This window comes from Bos mutus, chromosome X, assembly GCF_027580195.1.
Source record: "Bos mutus isolate GX-2022 chromosome X, NWIPB_WYAK_1.1, whole genome shotgun sequence".
Classification (NCBI taxonomy): domain Eukaryota; kingdom Metazoa; phylum Chordata; class Mammalia; order Artiodactyla; family Bovidae; genus Bos; species Bos mutus.
In genome coordinates, this window is record NC_091646.1 from 87,097,163 (window position 1) to 87,120,350 (window position 23,188).

The 23,188-nt window shown below is 40.1% G+C and overlaps 1 protein-coding gene across 8 annotated transcripts in view; it reads right to left on the bottom strand.

Moving 5' to 3' along the window:
- The window catches only part of KDM6A (lysine demethylase 6A), a 179,868-nt gene extending 158,310 nt beyond the window's left edge, over positions 1 to 21,558 (bottom strand). For 6 of the 8 annotated variants that reach the window (XM_070366141.1, XM_070366139.1, XM_070366136.1 and 3 more), the window contains exons 1-2: positions 21,029 to 21,555; positions 20,745 to 20,808 (exon numbers count right to left, since the gene is read on the bottom strand). In XM_070366141.1, coding sequence (XP_070222242.1) covers positions 20,745 to 20,808; positions 21,029 to 21,189 — 225 coding nt within the window. In that variant the 5' untranslated portion in view covers positions 21,190 to 21,555. Of the gene's footprint in view, positions 1 to 20,744; positions 20,809 to 21,028 lie in introns of all 8 variants that reach the window. The other 2 variants (XM_070366135.1, XM_070366140.1) reach the window with 2 other exon arrangements.
- Between the last annotated feature and the right edge of the window lie 1,630 nt (positions 21,559 to 23,188).

Genomic DNA, 23,188 nt, shown 5'->3' on the forward strand with positions numbered 1-23,188 from the left:
TGGCATCACCAATGCAATGGATGTGAACTTGGGCAAACTTCAGGAAATGGTGAGGGACAGGGAGGCCTCGCATGCTGCAGTTCATGGGGTCACAAAAATTTAGACACGATTGGGCGCGTGAACAACATAAAAGATCAAGTAGCAAGTATGATAACTGATATTAAAAATACACTAGAAAGGCTCAAAAATATATCTGAGCAGGCAGAAAGAATTAATGAACTTGGGAATAGATCAAGTAAGATTATTCAGTCAAGCAAGAGAAAGAAAAAATAAGAAAAATGAACAGAGCCTCAGAGACCTATGGGAAATCATGAATAACAAAATGTGCGAATCGGAAGTCACAGAAGGAGAGTTGAGAAAGGGAAAGAACATTTAATGAAAAAATGGCTGAAAAGTTTCCAAACTCAGTAATTTTAAAATAATATAATCGCACAGCCAAAATGCTCAATGAACTCCAAATAATTAAATTCAGACCTACACTAAGAAGCACTGCAAACTCAGAAAGAAAAAAAAAAAAAGAATCCTGAAAGCAACAAGAAGTGATCTATCATATATAAGGGATCCTCAATAAAATACCTGATTTCTTCCTCAGATACCACAGAGGCCAGAAGGCAATGGGATGACATGTTAAAGTGTTGAAAGGAAAAGCTAGTCAACCAATAACCCTACATCCAACAAAACTATTCTTAAACATGAAGGAGAAATCAAGAATTTGCCACTAGCTGACATGCACTGAAAGTAATACAAAAGGTAATCATTCATGTTGAAATGAAAGAATACTAGACAATAACTCAAACACACAAGAAAAAGAGCACCATGAAAGGTTAACTAGCTAAGTAAACAAATACATTTTTGGTTGTTAAATTAATTTTCTTCTATGTGAAGTAAAAACACCCAAGTAAGGGACTTCCCTGGTAGCCCACACTCCAAATGCAGGGGGAGCCCAGGTTCGATTCAATATCTGGTCAGGGAACTAGATCCTGCATGCATACAGCAACTAAGAGTCTGCATGCCACAACTAAAGATTCCACGTGCTGCAAATAAGACCCAATGCAGCCAAAATAAATATTTTTTAATGTTAAAAAAAATGTTTAAAGAAACACGCAATAGGGCTTCCCTGGCTGCTCACTGGTAAAAAAATTCTCTACCACCTCTCTCCTACTAAAAACTTCTCAATCATGTTGTCTGTTTTAAGTGTTTTCAAATTTGGAAAATGTTATGTTGTTCTGCTGGCCTTAAAATGGCAAGCGAAGTAGAATGTTCTATTTGTATATTTGTCTTGTGAATCTAAAGAGTTAACTGTTGTTTGATGGCAAATCAAAACAGTAACATTCTGCTATAATCCAGCTTATCTTTCCATTTCTTGCTATACATCTAAATATATGCTTCCTTTAAAAAGTGTAACAGAAACTATTTGGGTCAAAAGCAAGCACTGTAGTTATTTAAACCTTGTCCCCAAAATAGTAACAGCTATAGGTCAAGCCCTGATACAAGTAAACAACTTTGTAATGCAAATATGTTATGATCAAATATGTTATGATGGATATTTTCAAATTAAAGATTTACCTATAAATTAGATTTTTTTAAACACTTACTTCATATGATAGAGTATCTTGAGGCAAAAATTTTCACAATCCAAACTTGAATTACCATAAAAGTCAATGGAGGACTTGAAACACCACCAAAATGGAGTAACTTCTGTCCTCTCAGGTATACCCGCTTAGAACTAAAAAAAAATCCTGGATGTAAACGGCCAAAGATAGGAGGCATCTGAAAGATGAGGAAAAGCAGTGGACTTCTTAGAGACATCAAAACTTGAGGAATGACAAGGCAGTTAAGTTCCCTGGGTTTTACTGTCTCCCTTATTTCCAGGACAGAATGCTGCTTCACCATCACAAGTCACAGGCAAATAAGCCCAAGAAAAGGCTTTTTCCTCCCAACCCAAAGAAATCTTTTCAGTAATACCCACCATACTCCAGCCAAACCCCAATGGAAAACCCTCCATGCAAACCCTTCAGTTTCAGTGACGTCAAGCACGCAGCTAATCTTCCACACTCTCTTCCTCTCAGCCAGACTGGGGAGCAGGTGGTGTCAACCCAAGTCCCCTACTAGGATAGTGTTGGCAGAACAGAACAGGCAGTTGATCTTCTATCCCTCACATATCCCCAGTTCTCCTGCCAAGATGGTATGGATGAGGAAAGCAGCAGCAGATCTTCCAGGCCCTGCAGAACCAGAGGGGTGGCTCCAATACTCCTGTGCTGGGTTACAGCAAAACTCAAAGACAGCTTATCTTTTTTCACACCCAATGGTGCTCAGATTCACCCATTTAAGGTAGTGTCAGTGGGGTCAACGGCAAGCTGGGCTGCCGAAACCACCACCCAAAAAGCTGTGTGAGGCAGGATTAGTCACCACTACATTGAAATACACACACACCTGGTATCAGCAAGAACCAGATAAGAGCTGAACCAGCACTCTATCTGGCATCAACGAGACTGAACAAAGTGTTGTGAGTTGGAGCCAGTCAGCAGTCCACTTTCTCCCCATCCCTTGTGTCAGCAGGGACTAGTGGAAAGGTGAACCTCCACACCCAACGAGCAGTGAGACTGAATGAAGAAGTCAAGAGATGAAGCAACCAACAATCCACTTTACCCATTCTCTGGGTGCCAGAGGTGCCCAGAGGGAAATGAGCTCCCACCACCACCACCACCACCACTTGGCATCAACTCAGGGTAAGTGGTACCAAGTGGGGAGCTTATGCTCCATCCTGCAGCATCAGAGTGCTGTGAGTTAGCCCTCCACTACTTCTCTCTTGCTGAGAAGCATGACTCATCAGGAAGCTGTTCTTATACCCCCTCTACTCAGAGGCAACAAAGGGGTGTAAACTGGCGCCCAACTTTTGTCAGGAAGATTATCAGTGAGGCAGCTGTTGAACTTGCATCCCATCAGTCTATACCAAGACAGTATGAGTCACTGCTTTACTTTTCCCAGGGTGGTTGTCAGTAGGGCCCAGTCAGAAGCTGAATCTACACAGCCACCCAGTCCTGGCATTACAGCTTAACAAGGATTTTTACCTATTATAAAAATAGAATGCAATCTAGAATTCTCATAAAGTGATATCAAATATGCCCAGGATACCACTGAAAATCACTCCCCATACCAAAAGCCAGAAAACTATAAAGTGAATGAGAGAAAACAATCAACAGATTCAACACTGAGATGAACCAAGTTTTTGATAAACTATCTGACAAAGATCTTATTTAACCAATCCATTTTTTAAATTCTTGACATTAACAGAACTACACTGAAGTTTATTAACATTCCACTCTTAAATTTCTTATCGACAAACAGGGATAAAACTCCTAAGCCAAAACCCTCAAACAAAACTAAAAATAGGGAGAAGCTTATAAAACTAAATATGGATTCCAGCATTAACAGCTGAACAGAGAATGATTTTTAAATTAGTAGCGGATGATAAAGTTGTGCAGAAATTGAACACTTACAACTTATCTAAAACTTGGAATCACTGACCAGAAATTACACAGCTGGATCATGGAAAAACAGCAGAAAGAGTTACAAGTACACCTACACTGTTCCAGCTGCACCCCATGCCGTTCTCAGAAGAAAGCCTGGCACTGACTAGATATTGGGCCAGACTAATACTGGCAACAGAACCAGTGATAGTAGCCTGCCTACTAGAAGAGCCTTCCATTGAGTTGGCAATTTTGATGTGGTGGATCTCACTACTGTTGGCACCTTGGTGCCCGACTATGCAGGAAAGTTAAGTTATTTGGAATGGTGAGTTTATGGGTGGTTTGAGTAGATACAACCAAATTTGCCCAATAGCTTTTCACCTCTGGGGAGCTGGAGTCAATTATGGTGAATCCAGTCCTGCCTTGCATCATAAGTCTGACCAAGGTTTTAGTCAATATAAATGCTTCAACAAGCTATTTTAACTGCTCTTGAAACAAATTAGAAAATGCTAAGTCTCAGGAAAGTTGTTTTAAAAGAACCAAGTGGAAATTACAAAACTAAAAAATATAATACTCAAAATAAAAATTCTCTGGACAGGCTAAGCAGTAGAATGGAAGTGTCAGACAACAGACACAGCAAACAGATCAAAACAATTTAGCCAACCTAAAATTGAAAATGGACTGGGGAACTGGGGGTGGAAGACAGAGTTTCAGGGACCCAAAAACAGAAGCGCTAAGATTCTTATCAGAGTCCCAGAAGAAGAGAAGGTGGGATTTTAAAAGTATTCTAAAATATATTATCTAAAAAATTCCAAGCTGTGGTGAAACACATTAACTCAATGAAAGAAACCCACACCAAGATAAATAAAACTAAAGACATCCACACCAAGATACATCGTAACTTAATTTCTGAAAACTAAAGGCAAAGAAAAATTATTGAAAGCAGCCAGAAAAAAACAATAAATTACTTACAGGGGAACACAGATTCCAATGACAACAAATTTCTGATTTGAAACCACAGAGAACAGAAGAAAATAGCACGTTTTCCATGGCTAAAAGAAAAAGAACGGTACATTGTGAATTCTATATACGGCAAAAATATCCTTCAGGAATGAAGGGAAATAAAGTTATCCTGAAAAAATGACTTTAAAGTTCTCTAAATAGAAAGGAAATGAAAGCAGAAGGCTGGGACTTCAGAAAGGAAAAAAGAACATTGGAATATATAAGATCATGAGTAAGTATAATAAGAATATTATACAATGCATGAGTTTCATAAATCATATTTGCTGGTTGAAGCAAAATTTATCACACCATCTGGTGTGATGTTCAATGTTACTAAGAGAAAACACTTAAGAAAATTATATTTCATAAGAGGGCAGACAAAAGTACCTAAATGGAAGTAAAGGACTGCACTTCACTGGAAGTAGTAGAACATCCACAACAGAAGACAGTGATAAATTACATATGAATATTCCAGTACCGAGAACCACCAGTAAAAAGTCTATACAAAGAGATACACTTAAAAACACTACTAATCAAGATGGAATCAAAAAATATATATCCAGATAACCCACAAGGAGGAAAGCAGCAAGAATGAAAGAAACCAAAAAGAGGAACAAGCCATAGTACTAAGCAGACTTGAAGTTCTAATATATCAACAGTTACCTTAAGTATAAACAGTCTATACCAATTAAAAGAGACGGGAAGAGTGGTTTTTTTAAAATGATCTAACAATATGTTGTACTCCCCCCCCAAAAAAATCCATCTTAAATACAACAGGTAAAGTTAAAGTATGGAAAAAGACATACCATGTAAATATTGATTTTTTTAAAAAAAGCAAGAGTGGCAATATTATTATCAATAAAGTAGACTTAAGAGTAAATAAAATTACTAGCAATTTTAGCAAGAGCAAAAGAGACACTACATAATGATAAAAGGAACAACCCACCAGGAGATACGACAAACTTACGTACACATCAAATGACAGAGCCTCAAAGTACAAGAAGTAAAAACTGATAAAAGGAAAAACAGACAAATCCACAATTACAGTTGGAAATCTAGAAATACCACACTCTCATTAATTGGTAGAACTACTAGACAGAAAATCAGTAAGAATATAGAAGAACTGGACAATAAAATCCACCAAAAAGATCGAATTCTCATGTATATAACACTCCATCCAACAGAATACACATTCATTTCAAGCACACATGGAAGGGTCATCAAGATAGACCTCATCCTGGGTCATAAAACACATGTCAACTAAGAGAATGAAAATTATACAGAGTAAATTTCCTTATCATAATAGAATCAAGCTAAAAAGTCACTCACAGTAAAACTAAAAATCAGTGACAGTGAAAACAGGAAAATCTCCAAATACTCAGAAGCTGCGTAACACACTACTAAATACTAAATATTCCAAGGACTGAAGAGGAAATTTAAAAACCCATAAAACTGAATGAAAATACGAGAATATGTGGGACACTACTAAAGCAGTGCCGAAATGAAAATATAAAGTACTAAATTTGTACATCAGAGAAAAAGAAAGGTCTCAAATCAATAATCTAAAAGACACGAACAGACATTTCACCACAGAGGTGAATATTTCCTTCTGAATACAGAAGGAAAATAAGGACATGAAAGACATTCAACATCACTAGCCTTTGGAGAAATGCAAATTAAAACTACAATGAGCTATCACTACACAGCAATAACACCAAATGCTGGGAAGGGTACACCAAAGCTAGAGCACCGGTGGAAACTGCTGATGGGAATGTACAATGGTAGAGCTGCTCTGGAAAACAATTCGGCAGTTTTTTATAAGACTAAACAAGCAACCAGCAGCAACTGCACTCTTGGACATTTATCCCAGAAAAACTTAGGCTCACAAAAACACCTGTACAAAATGTTCATAGCAACTTTATTTACAATAGCCACAGACTAAAAATAACTCAAAGTATCCTTCAACAAGTAAATGGTTAAGGAAACCATGGTACGTCAGTAACACGGAGGAACAAACTATACATAAGGATACATACGCTGATCCCACCTATATAACTTTTTTTCAATGACAAAATTATAGAAACAGAATAGATCAGTGCTTGCCAAGGGTTAGAAACTGGGGGTGGGGGGGTGGGGGGGTGAATATGGCTCTAAAGGACATGATGGATACTTGTGATAAACAGGTCTGTATCTTGACTATCTCAATGTCAATATCCTGGTCATGACATTGTACTGGATTTCTTATTACTGACAAGTGCATGTGAATCTATAATTGTTTCTAAATAAACAGTCAATTTTTAAAAAGCAAATAGAAAAAAATTGCCATTTACAGAAATATATACACTCGATTATGAATCAGTCATGGTATTGTCCACTTCTATAAGGACAACCGAATCCAACAAAGAGGATCCAGCTACCTCTTTTCACAGAATCCTGACTAAGGGTGGAATCATCTTTACGGATAACAGTAAACATTATCCTTTGATGTCTGAATGCTGTCTACAACATTCTGGCCAAGTAGTGTCAATGAGCAAACTTGAATATCTTCAATGACAGAAGACCCACTTATCTATCCATTTATAGATAAACACTTTGAAAAAGTGTTACAGAAGAAGTTTCTCCTTAAGAGTTATACTCTGAAACTAAGGTACAAACTTCAAACCTATCTTTTTGACTAGCAAGCTTAGAGTAAACATATAATCACAATATACTCATACATAAACACACACAGAGCCAAATTCAACAATAAAAGTTCACAGTCAATAGATTGGAAAGTGCCTCAATTAATGCCAATTCTTGCTACTTTTAGGGAAACTGAGGGGCCTTACCATCTGTAACACCCAAATGTCTGTACCTAATAGTACATATTTACTGTGACATTTCTTATCAATTCATGTCTGACAATTCATTTAGCCCTGTCATGAGCTCCTAATAAACAGGTAAACACACAGTAATTATACCCATGTTCTAGAATTAGAAACATCAGATCTGACCTAAGAAATAATTCCAACTATAAAAAAGTAGTAGTTTGGAGAAGTCAAAACACCATTAATAAATAAGGCTAACTTTCAAATCAGTCAAAGACTAACTGAATAATTTATCATATTAGACTAACCAAAACATACAATTCTCAGTTACATTATGTACCTGCATTCATTTCTGGTCTTAAAAGCTTGAGGCTGAAATCAAAGAAAATTACAATCCAGAACAAAGTTCCATTGTGCCCTCCTTTTGGATCAAAATCTCCAAAATTGAATCAATCCTAAAAATTCAAATGAACCACCACCTAGAATTCTGATGCTAGACAGTCACTTTGGAAATTCGTAATCAATCCCAGGGACGGGGGAGCCTGGTGGGCTGCCGTCTATGGGGTCGCACAGAGTCGGACATGACTGAAGCGACTTAGTAGTAGTAGTAGCCCTTCATGTTAACAGACGGTGAAACTGGGACCATAAAAATTAAGCAAGTTGACAAAGTAGGCAGCAGACTCAAATACTGGTCTTCAGTTTTCTGATCCACTGTTCTTTCCAGTTTATCACACAGCCTTCCAATCAAGCAAGTATTTTGAACACCCAGGCTGAGAAACAATTCTAAGGCCTATTAACTACGTTAAGGGAGCATGTGCTTAAAACAATTTTTCCAGTTAGAGCAGTAAGTTCTCTAGGGATCAGTTCACATTCTCTTCCCCTAGCACCCTTGTAATCAGCAGAGGAGAATTTGAGAGAATATGGGCAGTGATCATGGAACACCATAGAACAGTGTGATATAAACCATGGCATTTAAGCCTAACCAATCCAGTGGTATTAACGCTTTTCATTCCTCTCAGCACACTCCTGTTGTTAACACTTCTACCCAAGAATAGAGAAAACTAAATAGCTGAAAACAATGGAGTCCACAGTCGGGCTTCAAAGAAAACCACACACTCTCCAAAATCATATACAAAATGTCTACAGCTACACTGGCCCTCAAATGGTTAATAACCTCAAATAACTAAAGTACCACCATTCCAACTCCACCACCAGTCAATATATAATGAAAACAAAGGTATTCTGCTACAAGTTAGTAACACACTAGAGAGCTTCCCTGGTGGCTCAGACAGTAAAGAATCTGCCTGCAATGCAGGAGACCTGGGTTTGATCCCTGGACCAGGATGATCCCCTGGAGAAGGGAATGTTAACCCACTCCAGTATTCTTGCCTGGAGAATTCCACGGACAGAGGAGCCTGGCAGGCTACAGTCTGTGGGGTCACAAAGAGTTCGACAAGACTGAGTGACTACATAAAATAACATACTAGTAGTGTTAATTGCCCAGTCACGTCCGACTCTATGCAACCCCATGGACAGTCAGGCTCTTCTATCCACAGGATTCTTCAGGCAAGAATACTGGAGTGGTTGCCATTCCCTTCTCCAGATCTTCCTGACCCAGGGATGGAACCTGTATCTCCTGCATTGCAGGCAGATTCGTTACCGTCTGAGCCACCAGGGAGGCCCATAACAAAACATTAAGCCCTGTACTGTTTATGACTAATCAAGAATACAAGTTTACCTATTTTTCTTTTTCTATAATAAAAATCAAGAATAAGTCAAGAAGGTGAGTGACTCCTGCAAATATAAGATATTAAGTGGTATAAACTATGGCTACTTCTTTAAACATTCAGGGAGTAAATTAAATCAGTATTCACGGAACCTCAGAATCAGTGGTACCAATAAAATCAAAATATGAAGGCAAATTTTGCCAATTACTTCAACTGAGTTCACAGCATATAAAATTAAGCAACTGCTATCGTAGGAAAAGACATGTGAACATACTTTCAATTAAAACTTTTGCAGTTGAAGAATTTCTACCTTTTATACCATATATAAAAGTACTAACAGGGCTTCAAAGTAACTTAATCAACCAAACCAACCTCCTCACCAACATTTCACTATTTGAATGAGAGAACTCTCAAGTCCAAGACAATTCAATATAAAAACAAGTAATATTTTCATATGGCAAGCAGCAAAATTAACGAAGCATTTTAACAACTTAATGTAGTATGGTCTCATTTGCCTGGAGAATCCCAGGGACGGGGAGCCTGGTGGGCTGCCGTCTCTGGGATCGCGCAGTCAGATACGACTGAAGCAACTTAGCAGCAGCAGCATTTGTGTGGGAAAAAGATATATAATAGAATATACTTGTATGTGTTGAAATATGAAGTTACCCAACAAAGCTTTTATCAGTGGCTGCCTGAGATTAAGAAATATATAACCCAGAGATGGTGTGGGAGATTCTCTTTTTACTGCAACTTCCTCTATGTAATTTACAATTTTGCACTATTCCAAGTATACCTATTCAAAAAAATCTGCATGCAAGTATTTCAAAAGTCAAAGATCGGATCATGGCTGCAATTAGAATGGTGGCATCGAGGATGGAGAAAAACAAACAGATTTGAAATTTAAGATGTAGAAATGTCAAGATTTGGTGACTATTAGGACTTGCTAAGAAAAAAAAGGAGTTAAAAACAGCTCTAAGGTTTCTGGCAAGGGAAATGATAAGTGCCACTTATTAAGACAGGGAACATCAAAACCAAAGATAAATTCAGCATGCATATGTTCAGTTTAAGATGTCTTCAAGATACCAGGTAAAGTAATCAAGTTCAGTCAAGCATACATGCAAGTTGGGAGCAGACAGAGTAAAGATCTAGAACAGAATTTCCTTGCAAAGCAGACTGAGATGCAGAAAGCCAAAGTAGTCAGATGTTAAGAAAGTCAAGGAAGAGTGTTTTCAAGAGATCTTGAATCTGCCTCTGTCTCCCCCACCCCTTTCCTAAACTATAGACTCACTTTTAAAACTGTCTTTTCCGAGATGGTAACATTATCTTGTACTGAGCTCCTTCCACACCAGGCCTACCTACTGCCAGGCACTTTACATCTCTTTTTTCCCTAACACAAAATGCTATAGCCTGACAGAAACCTATTACCACTTCCATTTTACGGATAAGAAAATTGAGCCTCTGAAAGATAAAATAATTTGCCCAAAGATCATACATCTAATAAGCAGCAGCAGAATTCTATTCTAAAATTCATGTAGTCTTATCTATCCATCAATATTTAACAACTGGATCCCTTTCCTCTCCACTTTATCCCTCTCACTGGAGTCAATAATATCCTGGTCATGTCACTTCCCCTGATTAGAGAGTTGAGTTCAGTGACTCCCCAAAGCTTCCTATCATCTACAATGATGGGGGCCACACGCTCAATTACCTCCTCCCTATCCCATTCAGTTCAGTTCAGTCGCTCAGTCGTGTCCGACTCTTTGCAACCCCATGAATCGCAGCACGCCAGGCCTCCCTGTCCATCACCTACTCCTGGAGTTCACTCAAACTCACGTCCATCAAGTCGGTGATGCCATCCAGCCATCTCATCCTCTGTCGTCCCCTTCTCCTCCTGTCCCCAATCCCTCCCAGCATCAGGGTCTTTTCCAATGAGTCAACTCTTAGAATGAGGTGGCCAAGTATTGGCGTTTCAGCCTCAGCATCAGTCCTTCCAAAGAAATCCCAGGGCTGATCTCCTTTAGAATGGACTGGTTGGATCTCCTTGCAGTCCAAGGGACTCTCAAGAGTCTTCTCCAACACCACAGGTCAAAAGCATCAATTCTTTGGCGCTCAGCTTTCTTCACAGTCCAACTCTCACATCCATACATGACCACTGGAAAAACCATAGCCTTGACTAGATGGACCTTTGTTGGCAAAGTAATGTCTCTGCTTTTGAATATGCTATCCAGGTTGGTCATAACTTTCCTTCCAAGGAGTAAGCATCTTTTAATTTCATGGCTGCAATCACCTATCCCATTAGGACAACCTTAATCTCTCTGGGTCCACACTAAATTATTCACAATTCCCCAAACACCATTCAACTTTATACCTCTAACTCTCTGCCCTCTTATTCTTCTTGCTCAAATTCTATTCATGTTTGATAAACAAGACCAAAATGTAACATCTTTCTGCAGTTTCTCTTACCCACTTCTCCAGCCTAAATTAACTGCTCCAAAACGTTGGGAATTTGTAGGGATAGTTTAAACTACCTACAATCAAAAGTTTTAAATGTTTTAATTGCTCCATCATTTGAGAGCTCAAAGAACTCTATATATACACCTTGATTACGGCACTTACAATATCAAATAGTCATTCTGTCCATCTCTCTCCACAGATGCAGGGGCAGAGGCCAAGTCTTACTTGTTGCCCCAGGACTTGGGAGAGTCCCTCACTCACAGCAGTTTAGCAACTATTTCGCAAACCAATCAAGCAAAGTAAAAGCTTTTCTGGTTTTCATTCTGACACCTGAAATTCTAAAACCTAAAATGCTTAACTATTTTATCTTAAAAATAAATTGTCCCTAAATAATAATAAACTATCCAGACTCAAACAACCAAGATTCACAAAGTTCTTCGAAAAAATTATCTTATCATTATTGTATCTATTAATATTACAAAGTTCTACCACAATATTATAATACAAATTCACATATATTCAGCTAAATATCTGTTCGCTACTTATTTCCCAAGCAACTAATTCTTAACTTCCATAAGGCAAAAAAATTAAGACTCAATCATATTTGATATTAAGAAGTTATTTTAAGCCCATGCCCCACAACAAAGAGTAGCCTCTGCTCACCACAACTAGAAAAAGCCCGCATGCAGCAACAAAGACTCAGCACAACCAAAAACTAATAAAAAAACAAGGCATTTTTATGTGTAATAAAGGCATTGTGGCTATGTTTCAGTCGCTGTCGTCGTTTAGTCGTGTCCAACTCTTGCAACCCCATGGACTGTGGCCTGCCAGGCTCTTTTGTCCATGGAATTCTCCAGGCAAGAATATTGGAGTGGGTTGCCATTTCCTTCACCAGGGTATCTTCCCAATCCAGGAATCAAACTCAGGTCTCCGGCATTGCAGGCAGATTCTTTTCTGACTAAGCTATGAGGGAAGCCCTATGTTTCAGAGACAAGCTGAAATATCTATGGATTAAGAGATTTCCTTCACAATAATGGCAACACAGGGTAAAATACAGATGAAACAAGACAGATTATGAGCTGAAAACTGTTGAAGGTGGGTAATGATTGGTGATGACTGGTTGATTTTTTCTGCTTTTCAAAATACTGAAACTTTCCTCTAATACACTGTTTTCTTTGTTTCTTTTTTTTTTTTTAAAGAAAAAGATCCAGTGAACACAATACAATAGATCTAGTGGGAAAACAATCCTTTATCTTTATCTAAGGATTCCTTAGATAAATTTATCTTAAGAGTCCTTTATCTAATGGTTCCTTCCATTGCTCTAAATTAAAATAAACTAGATGATCTTATATAATACACTTGCCATGGGGATTCTCCAGGAAAGAATACTGAAGTGGGTTGCCATGCCCTCATCCAGGGGATCTTCCCAACCCAGGGATTGAACCCAGGTCTCCCGCATTGCAGGCGGATTCTTTATCATCTGATCCATCAGGGAAGCCAGTATAATATGCTTAACTACAACAAAGCCCAACCTTGTTCATGAGAATAAACTTAGTAGTAGTATATTTTATTTATTATAACAGACAAAATACTACCACACAGACTAAACCACAAAAATACAAGGACACATTCACAACAGAATGATGACTGTATTTTGAAATGTAGAGAAGTAAAGATAAAAAGAAAGAAATGAGTGAGAGAAAATAAGTGAAAGCTTACAGAAGTGGCAAACAGCCCATAATTTGGCTGAGAAACCTAAAATTCTCTAAATAAGGAATTACTCCCACCCTTCCAGGTTATAGTTTTTAATTAGGTCCCAAATGTCATCCTGGGCCAAATTAAACCCAACAATAAAGTCATCAGTGAAACAGATGCTAAAGATCAAAATGAAGAAAGAGTACAGCCATGTAAATAAATGCAAAGAAACAGGACCAGGGTGAGGGTGAGCAAAGAAAGAAATGGGACCAAACAGTATACACATCTCTACTTCATTTACCCCTATCCTGACTGAAGGCCCATGAAGATGAGAAGTATCCTAACCCGACAAAAAAGACTTGACAGGTATCTCTAACTATACACACACTAGTATAAAACCCATCTTTAATCAGTCAAAATATAATTCTTGTATACTCATTATCAGCGTGCTTATTTATTTTTAAGGTAATGCACATCTAAGGTTAAAATACAAACTCACAACAGCGGAGAAATCTAGTTTACAATCTCCCCTCCTCCTCACCCTAGGGCTGTTTTGTACTACAAACATGATTATTATTTAACTACTTCTTGAATATCTTACCAAAACTTGGTCAGAAAATTCCTTAAGTTGACCCATGAACGTTCATTCAAGGATCTCAAGTTAAGAACTCATAACAAAGGTAACCATTACTACAAAATGAGAAGAGTGAAAGAAAACACAGTAGATGACAGTCTGAACATCCGCTAAAAGCAAAAATCTGATTGTAAACCATGCGCTCCTAAACAAAATTAAAAGATGCCTTGCTAATAAAGAAGTCAAGAAATACCATCTCCAATAAACACAATCAAGAAACAAACCCAATCCTATTAATAGGAGACATTCTACTAAGGCCCAATGGCAGGTAGAACTTTGAAACTGAACTCACAACTGCCCCAAGAGTAAACTGAAAATGGGGATCCAAGAAAGCAAGGAGTGCTTCTGCGGGAGCCATCAATGTCCTGCCCATCTCCAGCACTACCTATCTAGGGAAAGAAGGTGCAGATTACAAGAGTCCCCAGGTACGAGGAGCTAAGAGCCTGGTTTGTCTTTCTCTACTGGGGTCTGGTGTTCAAAGTACATAATTTGTTGAAACAAATGACCAGATAAATGGAAAAGGGTGTCTGTAAATCAAGCTAGCCCAGAAGCCACCGTGCAATTATCTCACAAATGTGAACACCCCTTCCCCATTTAACTCATGTATTATAAAATACTAATGAAATAATTGAGTTTTAAATGTCTGATACAGAATATGTTACATAATATAAATTCTCATTAAATGTTTCAAGAAAAAAATGAAATATATCAGGATATGCTAAGTCTCATGCGCTTTCATTAATTTTAACCTAGCAACTATTAGATAATTTTTCAAGTTAACTCCAATAATCTAAAATCCAGGGGTTCTTAGTTAACTTTTGAAATTCCCAAATCAGGAATATACAGTCCAGAATAGTTAAATCTACAAAGAAGAAACCTGAGGAAGACAGGAGCCAGGACAGCACCCTATAAAGCCAATGCTTCTCCTGCCTTTACTTTAGTCAGGAGAATGTGTTAGGAAGCATAAGGAATGTCAGAAGTAAGTTTTCATTAGTGCAGTGAATGATATTCAAGTTAATGTGGCTTGGCTCGAAACACTGCAAAGGCATCTCCACTTTTGCATAAAAGGGCCTAAGAATCAGCAAATCCAGGATCCCAATACTGTCCACAGTGCACACACAGCCGAAGAGTCCCATCCAGCCCTGTGTTCCACCACTGATCAGGTGATTCTGGGGCTAATGTCTACTGCTGGCAACACTGCATGTAACAGGTGCCACCAAAGCACCTTTCCAGCAAGGCCCCTGATAGACACTGGTACTCCGTTAAGCTTCACAAACAGGTTCCTGTGACTGCTTTTGTGCATGCTTGCTAATCAATGTTTTTATGGATGGCCAAAAAAAAAAAAAAAAAAAGCCTTTCTAACTTGTAAATTGTTAAATTGATCTGTATCATAAACCTTCAGGATACTCCACTTTCCTACCACCACTGATGTTTTTGTGATAGTCCTCCTCATACTTATCTCACCCTTTAAGGGAGCTGTAAATTTTCAATGCAAACAAGGGATATCTTCATTATCTCCATATTTCCTGAATAGACTCAAATATTTGCTGCTTTAATTTACCATTGACAAATTACAAACCAGTAGAGAAAACTGATAGAATTGTATGTGAGGCTTTGTTTGATATGAGTACATAAGACTGTCGATCATGTATTCATTCAGTTCAGTTCAGTTCAGTCGCTCAGTCGTGTCCGACTCTTTGCAACCCCACGAATGGCGTGCTGCCATGGCCAGGCCTCCCTGTCCATCACCAACTCCGGGAGTTCACTCAGACTCACGTCCATCGAGTCAGTGATGCCATCCAGCCATCTCATCCTCTGTCGTCCCCTTCTCCTCCTGCCCCCAATCCCTCCCAGCATCAGAGTCTTTTCCAATGAGTCAACTCTTCGCACAAGGTGGCCAAAGTACTGGAGTTTCAGCTTTAGCATCATTCCTTCCAAAGAAATCCCAGGGCTGATCTCCTTCAGAATGGACTGGTTGGATCTCCTTGCAGTCGAAGGGACTCTCAATTAAACTTCATTAATTAACTAGTTTACAAATAAATACATGTGGGCCTTAAATAACCACCATTTCAATTCTTTGACAACCTAGTGGTGTTTTTGTAACATAAATTAGTTCTCTGGATACATTTCAAAAATATTAATTCACAGTGTTTTAATTCATTAACATCAATTGCAAAGAGTTCAAAGCATCACAATGAGTTTCAAAGTAAGCTTAACCAAAAGTAAACTTTTTCAAATCTGCAAAATAATACTATTATTACATATATAAAAACTAAATGTTACATAATCAAGTCATAAAAAGATATTTTTACTCTGTAGCTAGCCAAGCACTGAACCTTCACTTTGGTTCAAAGTGCATAGCCCACCATTCCACTTTACCACCTACATCACAAAAACTCATCTCTCACAGTTTTTAACAACCTGAAATGTACAGAGGCGGCAGTTAAATGTTCCTGTGTCATTTCAATTTGTAATTGATTCTACAAAAAGAGTTATCCGGTGAGGGGAAAGAATTCAGAACTTTAAGTGCATGTTTATATATTCCTGCAATTCTAATGTGTGGCCAGATAAGCAAGCACTTTCTATAATCTCTTACTATAGCTTTATTACCAGAAATGTATCAAAATCTTAGGAAATGTATAGCAATTGCCTGAGACTTTGTCCAGGTAAATAACAATGACTATAACTTACAAGACAACTTTCCAAACTTAAAAATACTTTTATAAGATGCATCAAATTAAAAACCTAATTTTGAAACAGAGAAGTGTGACATTATTCTGCGGTTACTTTTGTAACCCAAACACTCATCTCTTTTAGCGGTGGAAATGAATATATTCCTTTAAAAGTGCCAGTAAACAAAACACATACATAGAATATAATTTTAAGTATCAACATCCAAATATTATAGTATAAAAAGTCACCTTCTACAACTGACCTAATAATTTTCCCTTACCATATACATTGGGCTTCCCAGGTGGCGCTAGAGGTAAAGAATCTGCCCACCAATGCAGGAGACTTTAGAAACGTAGGTTCAATCCCTGGGTTGGGAAGATCCCCAGGAGTAGGAAATGGCACCCCACTCCAGTATTCTTGCCTGGGAAATCCCATGGGCAGAAGAGCCTGGTGGGCTACAGTCCATAGGGTCGCAAAGAGTCGGACACAACTGAGCACTACCACAGTGGTAGTTTAGTCACTAACATGCAAGCAAACCAAATTTAGGAAAATATATGCTTTAATGGATCTTAACCTACTTCCACTACCCCCGGAATTTTAAATTTCAACTATTTTCATGCTAATTATCTCCTAGGAAAAAGAAGAACGTATTTTTTTTAAGTACATACATTTTAGCCACCATGGGCCTCCCTGGTGGCTAAGACAGTAAAGAATCTGCTTGCAATGAGGGAGAGATTACTTCCAGGTATTCTACATAATCTATTGATTAAAAGAATTACAAAAAAAAAAAATCCCAAGAAGAGTATTTAACACAAACTTAAAAATGATATAAAGGTACTTCAAAGTGAACAACTATGTATTTTAGCATAGTTTCTTGACAAAAGATTCCAACCCTTTAGCACTATATAATTACTATAAATACAAATGTAGTATCACTATCAATATATTCATGCTCTATATTAACATATATTTTAACGCAAATCCTTATTAACTGAAAACAAGAATAACCCAAAAGATTTTTTAAAATGTGCTAAGTCACCATAGTTAATTCCTGTTAAAATGTTTCACTTCTTAATTACTTTTCAGTAACTCCACTGTAATTAAAAAAATAAGAGTCTTGAATTATGATACCAAAAGATGGTCAGCATTAAAGAAAAAATTGGTCAAGATCATGCTATATTTCAAGAACTCTGATTAAGCAACCACTTGCTGCTAACAATCTTTTAAAGATATTTTAAAGGTACTACTACAAGATAATACACTGTACTACTAATTTCTCTTTAATCCAAACCCCCAAGCGTTGTATATCAAATGGAAATCATTCAAACAGAAATTCTTTCAATGACTCCAATATAAATCAGTCTGACAAATGCATTCAGCTACTAAAAGAAAGCAGTTTGGATAAAGTATCCTCCCAACTAGAAAAGGAACCTACAAGTTCCGGGGAAAGAAGAGATACTTATTAGTAAATGTTTTAAACTTAACCAAATCTTTTAGGTCAAGAGTCAACCTTTTTTAAAACCTAATTTAAAAACTTGAAAGAATATTCAATATTGTATATGAATAAATGTTAAAAGCAAGTAGTAAGAGCTAAGTTTCTGTCAGAAAGAAAAGTTATACAAGGTGCCAACTAAATTTGATGGGCGGACGGCCAGATAGGGTAATGACAAAAATCATAGCTAAAGAGTCCTGTGATTTATTTAATTCCAGTATCTGCCCTTAGGTAAGTAGCCTGAACCTACCCCAACAAAGAAAAGCCAGCTCTCATTTTTAAGACTTTCAGGGAATAAGAATTCTGAAACCAACACAGCTCAACATTTCACAAAAAAACATACTGTTTACCAGGGCTGTTCAAAAGATGGATGAAACTAAATAATTCAATACTTCCTATAGCAAGATTCCAGCTCATTCATTCTATTCAGAATCCAATTCAAACTCATGGTGAGAGATCATATAATATCAAGCTTTACATTACACATTTCACTGTTATGTTCAAGCTCACAAAGATGCAACCAAGAACTGCTTGCGGTTGCAAGCACATACTCTAGAATGTTTTATTTTAATGTTAAGGCTAATGAGTCTTGACCTAAATAGGACCTCACAGGCATGGGGTCTGAAGTAATGAAGATTTTTTCTTCTCCTTTAGCTCAACAAAATACTTAGTAGTTTATCAAATTACCCAGTATTTGATGAAGCCTTCATTCTGCCACAAAATATAATGAACCTTAACAAGTTTCTCATTTATGTTACTGCAGTCAAACATCAAGAAAGTAAAGCACATTTTCACAAATACTTGAAAATGTTACTTTACAATTTAAAGTCAGTAGTGCATAATAACTACAGATCAATATTACAATCTGAAATACAATGTTAAGCACGATCCACTCACTGTGAATCCATCTAAATACAAGCATTCTGAGACATAAAATCAACTAGCATTTTACACATTATCCACGTATAACATCAGATTCCATTTATTTTTTCATTATCCTAACCAAAACAATAGATTTGGCCAAACTATTCCAAATGTATTATATTTGCGGACCATTTTACCAACCCCCTACCAGACCGGAGATAATCACTCCAAAATACAATGCTTCTTAAATTTAAATATTTTCCTTAATCTTTTGGAATAACAACTTTGACAGTAGTTAAGTATTTTTAAGTAAAATATTTTAAATACGCAGGTTGAAAAGAAATTTCAAGGTTTAAATCATTTATGCTTAAATCATTTCAGAGCTAGTCGCTATTCATTTTTCCGGCGATAGTTTTAATGAAGCCAATTAATACCTACATAGTCAAAGTTTAATTCAACTTTTCTCTATGGATCAAAGGGACTGAGCTTACTGAAAAGGATTATTTCAGTTTAGCTTTTGGGTCATTATTGTGTTCGAAACCCCTTACACTTAAGTTACTTTGAAACAAAAACAGAAGTGTAATTACAGATAAAAGGAATTAGTGACTCCAAACTGCAGACAAAAATTCGAGATAACCGTATTTTTTTTTAAATCAACTTAAGAATAAAATGCAAGGCTTTAGTTATTTCAAATTTCCTTCTCAATTGCAACAATAAAGCCAGGTATCAAATGCAAAGCTACTGATTTCAGCTAGAAAAGAAAATGTTTAATGGATGCAACACCTATCGCCGCACACTCCAAGTTTCACGGTCCCAATTAAGAACCGAGCATTCAAATATCATTTCGATCAGATTCTGGTCAAGAGACACAAACTGATGCAGACAGATCGAGACTCCACTGCCTTTGTTCAATAGCTTACGGATGGATAACTAAATGTGCTACAGGTTGATAAGCATTTACCAGGCTTATGAATGCGGCTCCCAAGCTTGAGAAAGGTGCAAGAATGCTAGATGCAAATAATCTTGGATAATTTTTATTAATCACCCACCGAGTTACACACTCCGAAGGAGAGGCCTATTCATCGCTACTATTTATTTCCATGTTTACCTCTCCTCCCTCCCCCAAACCCCCCCCCTTCACTTTCTCCTCCCACCCTGTCCCGCCATCTTGGGCCGACAGGAGCAGCCATTACTTAACTAAATGACAGTGCCAACAACTTTCCACACAAATAAACAGAGACTGCACCCCGAATTTCCCTCGGCCTCCCCTGTGAAAAACACAGGGAACGAGGCTCCAAGGAGAAAACACATTCATAAGTAACTGCAAGATTTCTAGAGCAGAAAGACTCAAAAAGTAAACAAGTCACCCAACTTCAGGTAAAACATCGTACCCCTTGAGATGCCTGTCAACAGCCCCATGCAAACTCTTCACCGCCCTAAACTACGTGCAACTTTCCTTCTGGGAGCGGGGACACAAGAAAACCCCAAACGTTGGGTTAACAGTACATTTCCCGAACAGCCTACCTGGAGAAAAAGAAGAAAAACCAAGGGAGGCAAGTAAGTCGGAAATGTGGGGAAATCCGCACACATTTACGAGCCTTTGACCCTAAACAGGCACCTCGGAGAGATCATCGGTTGACCCTCCAAAAGCCGTAAAATAACAGGCAGTTTTGTCGACCCAGTTGAGCTCGGCCCCAAAGCGCTGCCGTCTCTGTTCCTCCAGCTACGAGAGGAGAGAGCGATTTCGCAAGGGAGCAAGCGAGGGATCCGGTGGTAAGGGGAGACCAAAAGCAGAAAATAGTTTTCCGGAAGCCCCTCGGCCCTCGTTCGCGGCCACAATGAGCGCCGGCCGAGCCGCGGGGCCCGGGACGAGCGGGGCGCCGGCCGGGGAGACCGTGTCCGCACTCCAGCCCGCGGCTGCCTTACCTTGCCCAGTAGGGCCTTCGTCCTGGCGCCATCTTCATGAAACCTTACGAACCCGAAGAGGCGGCTGTGGGGAGAGACACACGCGGCTCGTTAGAGCTCCAGCAACCCTCCCGACCCATCCCTGCACGATCCCGAGGCCCCGGCGGCGGCGGATACGGCACCGAGAGCGCCAAGCCCAGGTGCCCGCCCCGCCGCCGCCAGAGGCGAACCGCGCTCGGGCCTCCCCGGAGAGAGGCGCCAACCGTCCGGAGCAGACCGGGCGGGTGGGTGACGGCGACCCATACCTATCCAGTCCGCCGAGCGCCTCTCTCTCCTCGGCTGTCAGGCTCGGGGACGCCTCCTCGCTCTCCCCGCTCGCTTTTCCCGCCGCCATTTTCTTTTCCTCATCACCGAAAGCGGCGGCGGCAGCGGCGGCGGTAGCGAGCGACACTCCGCTGGATTTCATGGAAACGCAGCGAATTCACAACTCCGACGCCGACACCCCCCCGCGGGCCGGGGCCCGCAACGACGCCCCCAACCTCCGCGCGGGACCCGCACACCAACTTTATCGCCACCTCCTCCTCCGCCGCGGGCGGCAGCGACGAAAAATCCCAACGCGGCGGCGGTGAAGGCGGTGGCGGTTGGGGTTGCGGAGCCCCCGGGTCGGCAGCGGCGGCGGCTCGGCTTGTTGGGTCACATCGCGGGGGCGGGCGAGGGGCAGCCACGGGCGGGGGCGGCGGGAACGGCCGGAGCGTGCGGGGTTGAGGGATGTGGGGGGAATTCGTTGGAGAAACAAACTTCCCCGGCACCAGCACAAAGTTGTTGTAATTGTGTCACACAGCGAACCCCACGCCGCCGCCGTGACCCCCCCTCCCTGCCCGGCTGATGCAGCCAATCGAAATGCCCGGCTCGCTTCATGTGACCTTTGTTGACTCACGTCAGCCGTGGCTCCACTCAACTTGCTAGCTGCCCGAGCCCCGCCCACCGAGGCCACCACCTACAGGGAGCAGGAGGCCCGCCAATTCTGACCGATGGTTGGCTGCTGGGTCCGTCTGTCCGGGTGAAGGGTTGTCACCGAGAGGGAGCAGCGGGTTAGGTTGTGCCAGTTAAATATAGTGGGGCAGAGAATGGAGGGTTCGGACTGTGTCAGCTCGCGAGCCGCGGCGGGCTCGGGAGGGGGAGGGGAGCGGTGGGGAAGGGCGAGGTCCGTCATCGCCCGCGGCGGGCGTGAGCAGTGAGCTAGGACGCCATGGACAGCCTTTGGCTGCCCAGGAGCTCCGGGGTGGTCCCCGACCGCGGCTCCGGCATCCTGTGCTCCGCGTGTCCCGGGCCCTGGAGGGCCTGTTAAAGGTCACGTCGCCAGGAGGCGGTGCAAGGCTCCTGACCTCCGCCCTCCGAAGAAAGCATACTTTTTGCACTGCTGGAAGTAATGGCCTCCGCGAGGAGCGCCCTCGGAGAGCCGTTGCCGGTCCCGTGCCCTGGGGCTCGGGCGCCGCCCTAGGCCAGGCCTGCGCTGCCGGCCCGGATCCCCTCGCTCGCGCTGCAAATGAAGGGGGAAAGGCCCCCTCACCCCCGGCCAGAGGGATTGAAGAGTCACCCACAGGGATCTGGCTCGCAGACCACGGCTCCCCACCGCCAAAGGTCTGTTGGCAGCACTTTGGAGCCAAATTTTCCATGCTACCGGTGTTTTATCAGTAGTTCATTATAGTATTATAAGAAAAAGCAGTGACGAAAATTTGTTAAGCAGTTATCTCCAGAATGTTGCTTTCTTTTGCTGTGATCTCAGTGGGGCTTTCATGGGAAGAGTTGGGACTGCTTGTAGACAGGCCTGAGAGAAGACAAAATTAAGATCCTCAGGGAAGCTTTGAGCCCAGAAAACCCTAGACCACAGTAACACCTTCTTCTGACCGTGTCTCGGATGCAAATAAAAGTCACTAGTCTGCCTTTCAATCCATAGTATAATTGGGAAAAGAAAACATGCCTATGGTCTGTTACTCTTTGCAAAAGATAAATTTAGTAAGATAAGTTTCATGTAACAGATCTGTTACAGTGCACACCTCCAGTCTTCAGGGATAGGAAAAAATTAATGGACAGATGAAAACAAGGTTTCCTTCATAAACATGGACTCTCCATTTTCAATAACGTAACCAATAAACAAGGTATATTTAGTTGGATTTCAAAATATAAGGAAGACAATTCAGTGCTGACTCAATAATCCTAGCAGTATTCAGTGAGAAGCTATGGAAATCCCAACTGATTTTGCACACCAACACAGTTTTAAATTGTTTCCCTGAGACTCGTAACTAGACTTAACAAAATATAGTTTTATATGGATTATGTTTCATGTTTAATCACCTTTTCTAAAACACCTCTTCCATGCTTTACAGTATTCCTTCCATTTTACTTGAATGAGTGAGTATACAAGGCTGAGTATTTTCTACAGCTAAATTAATACATTCATTGTA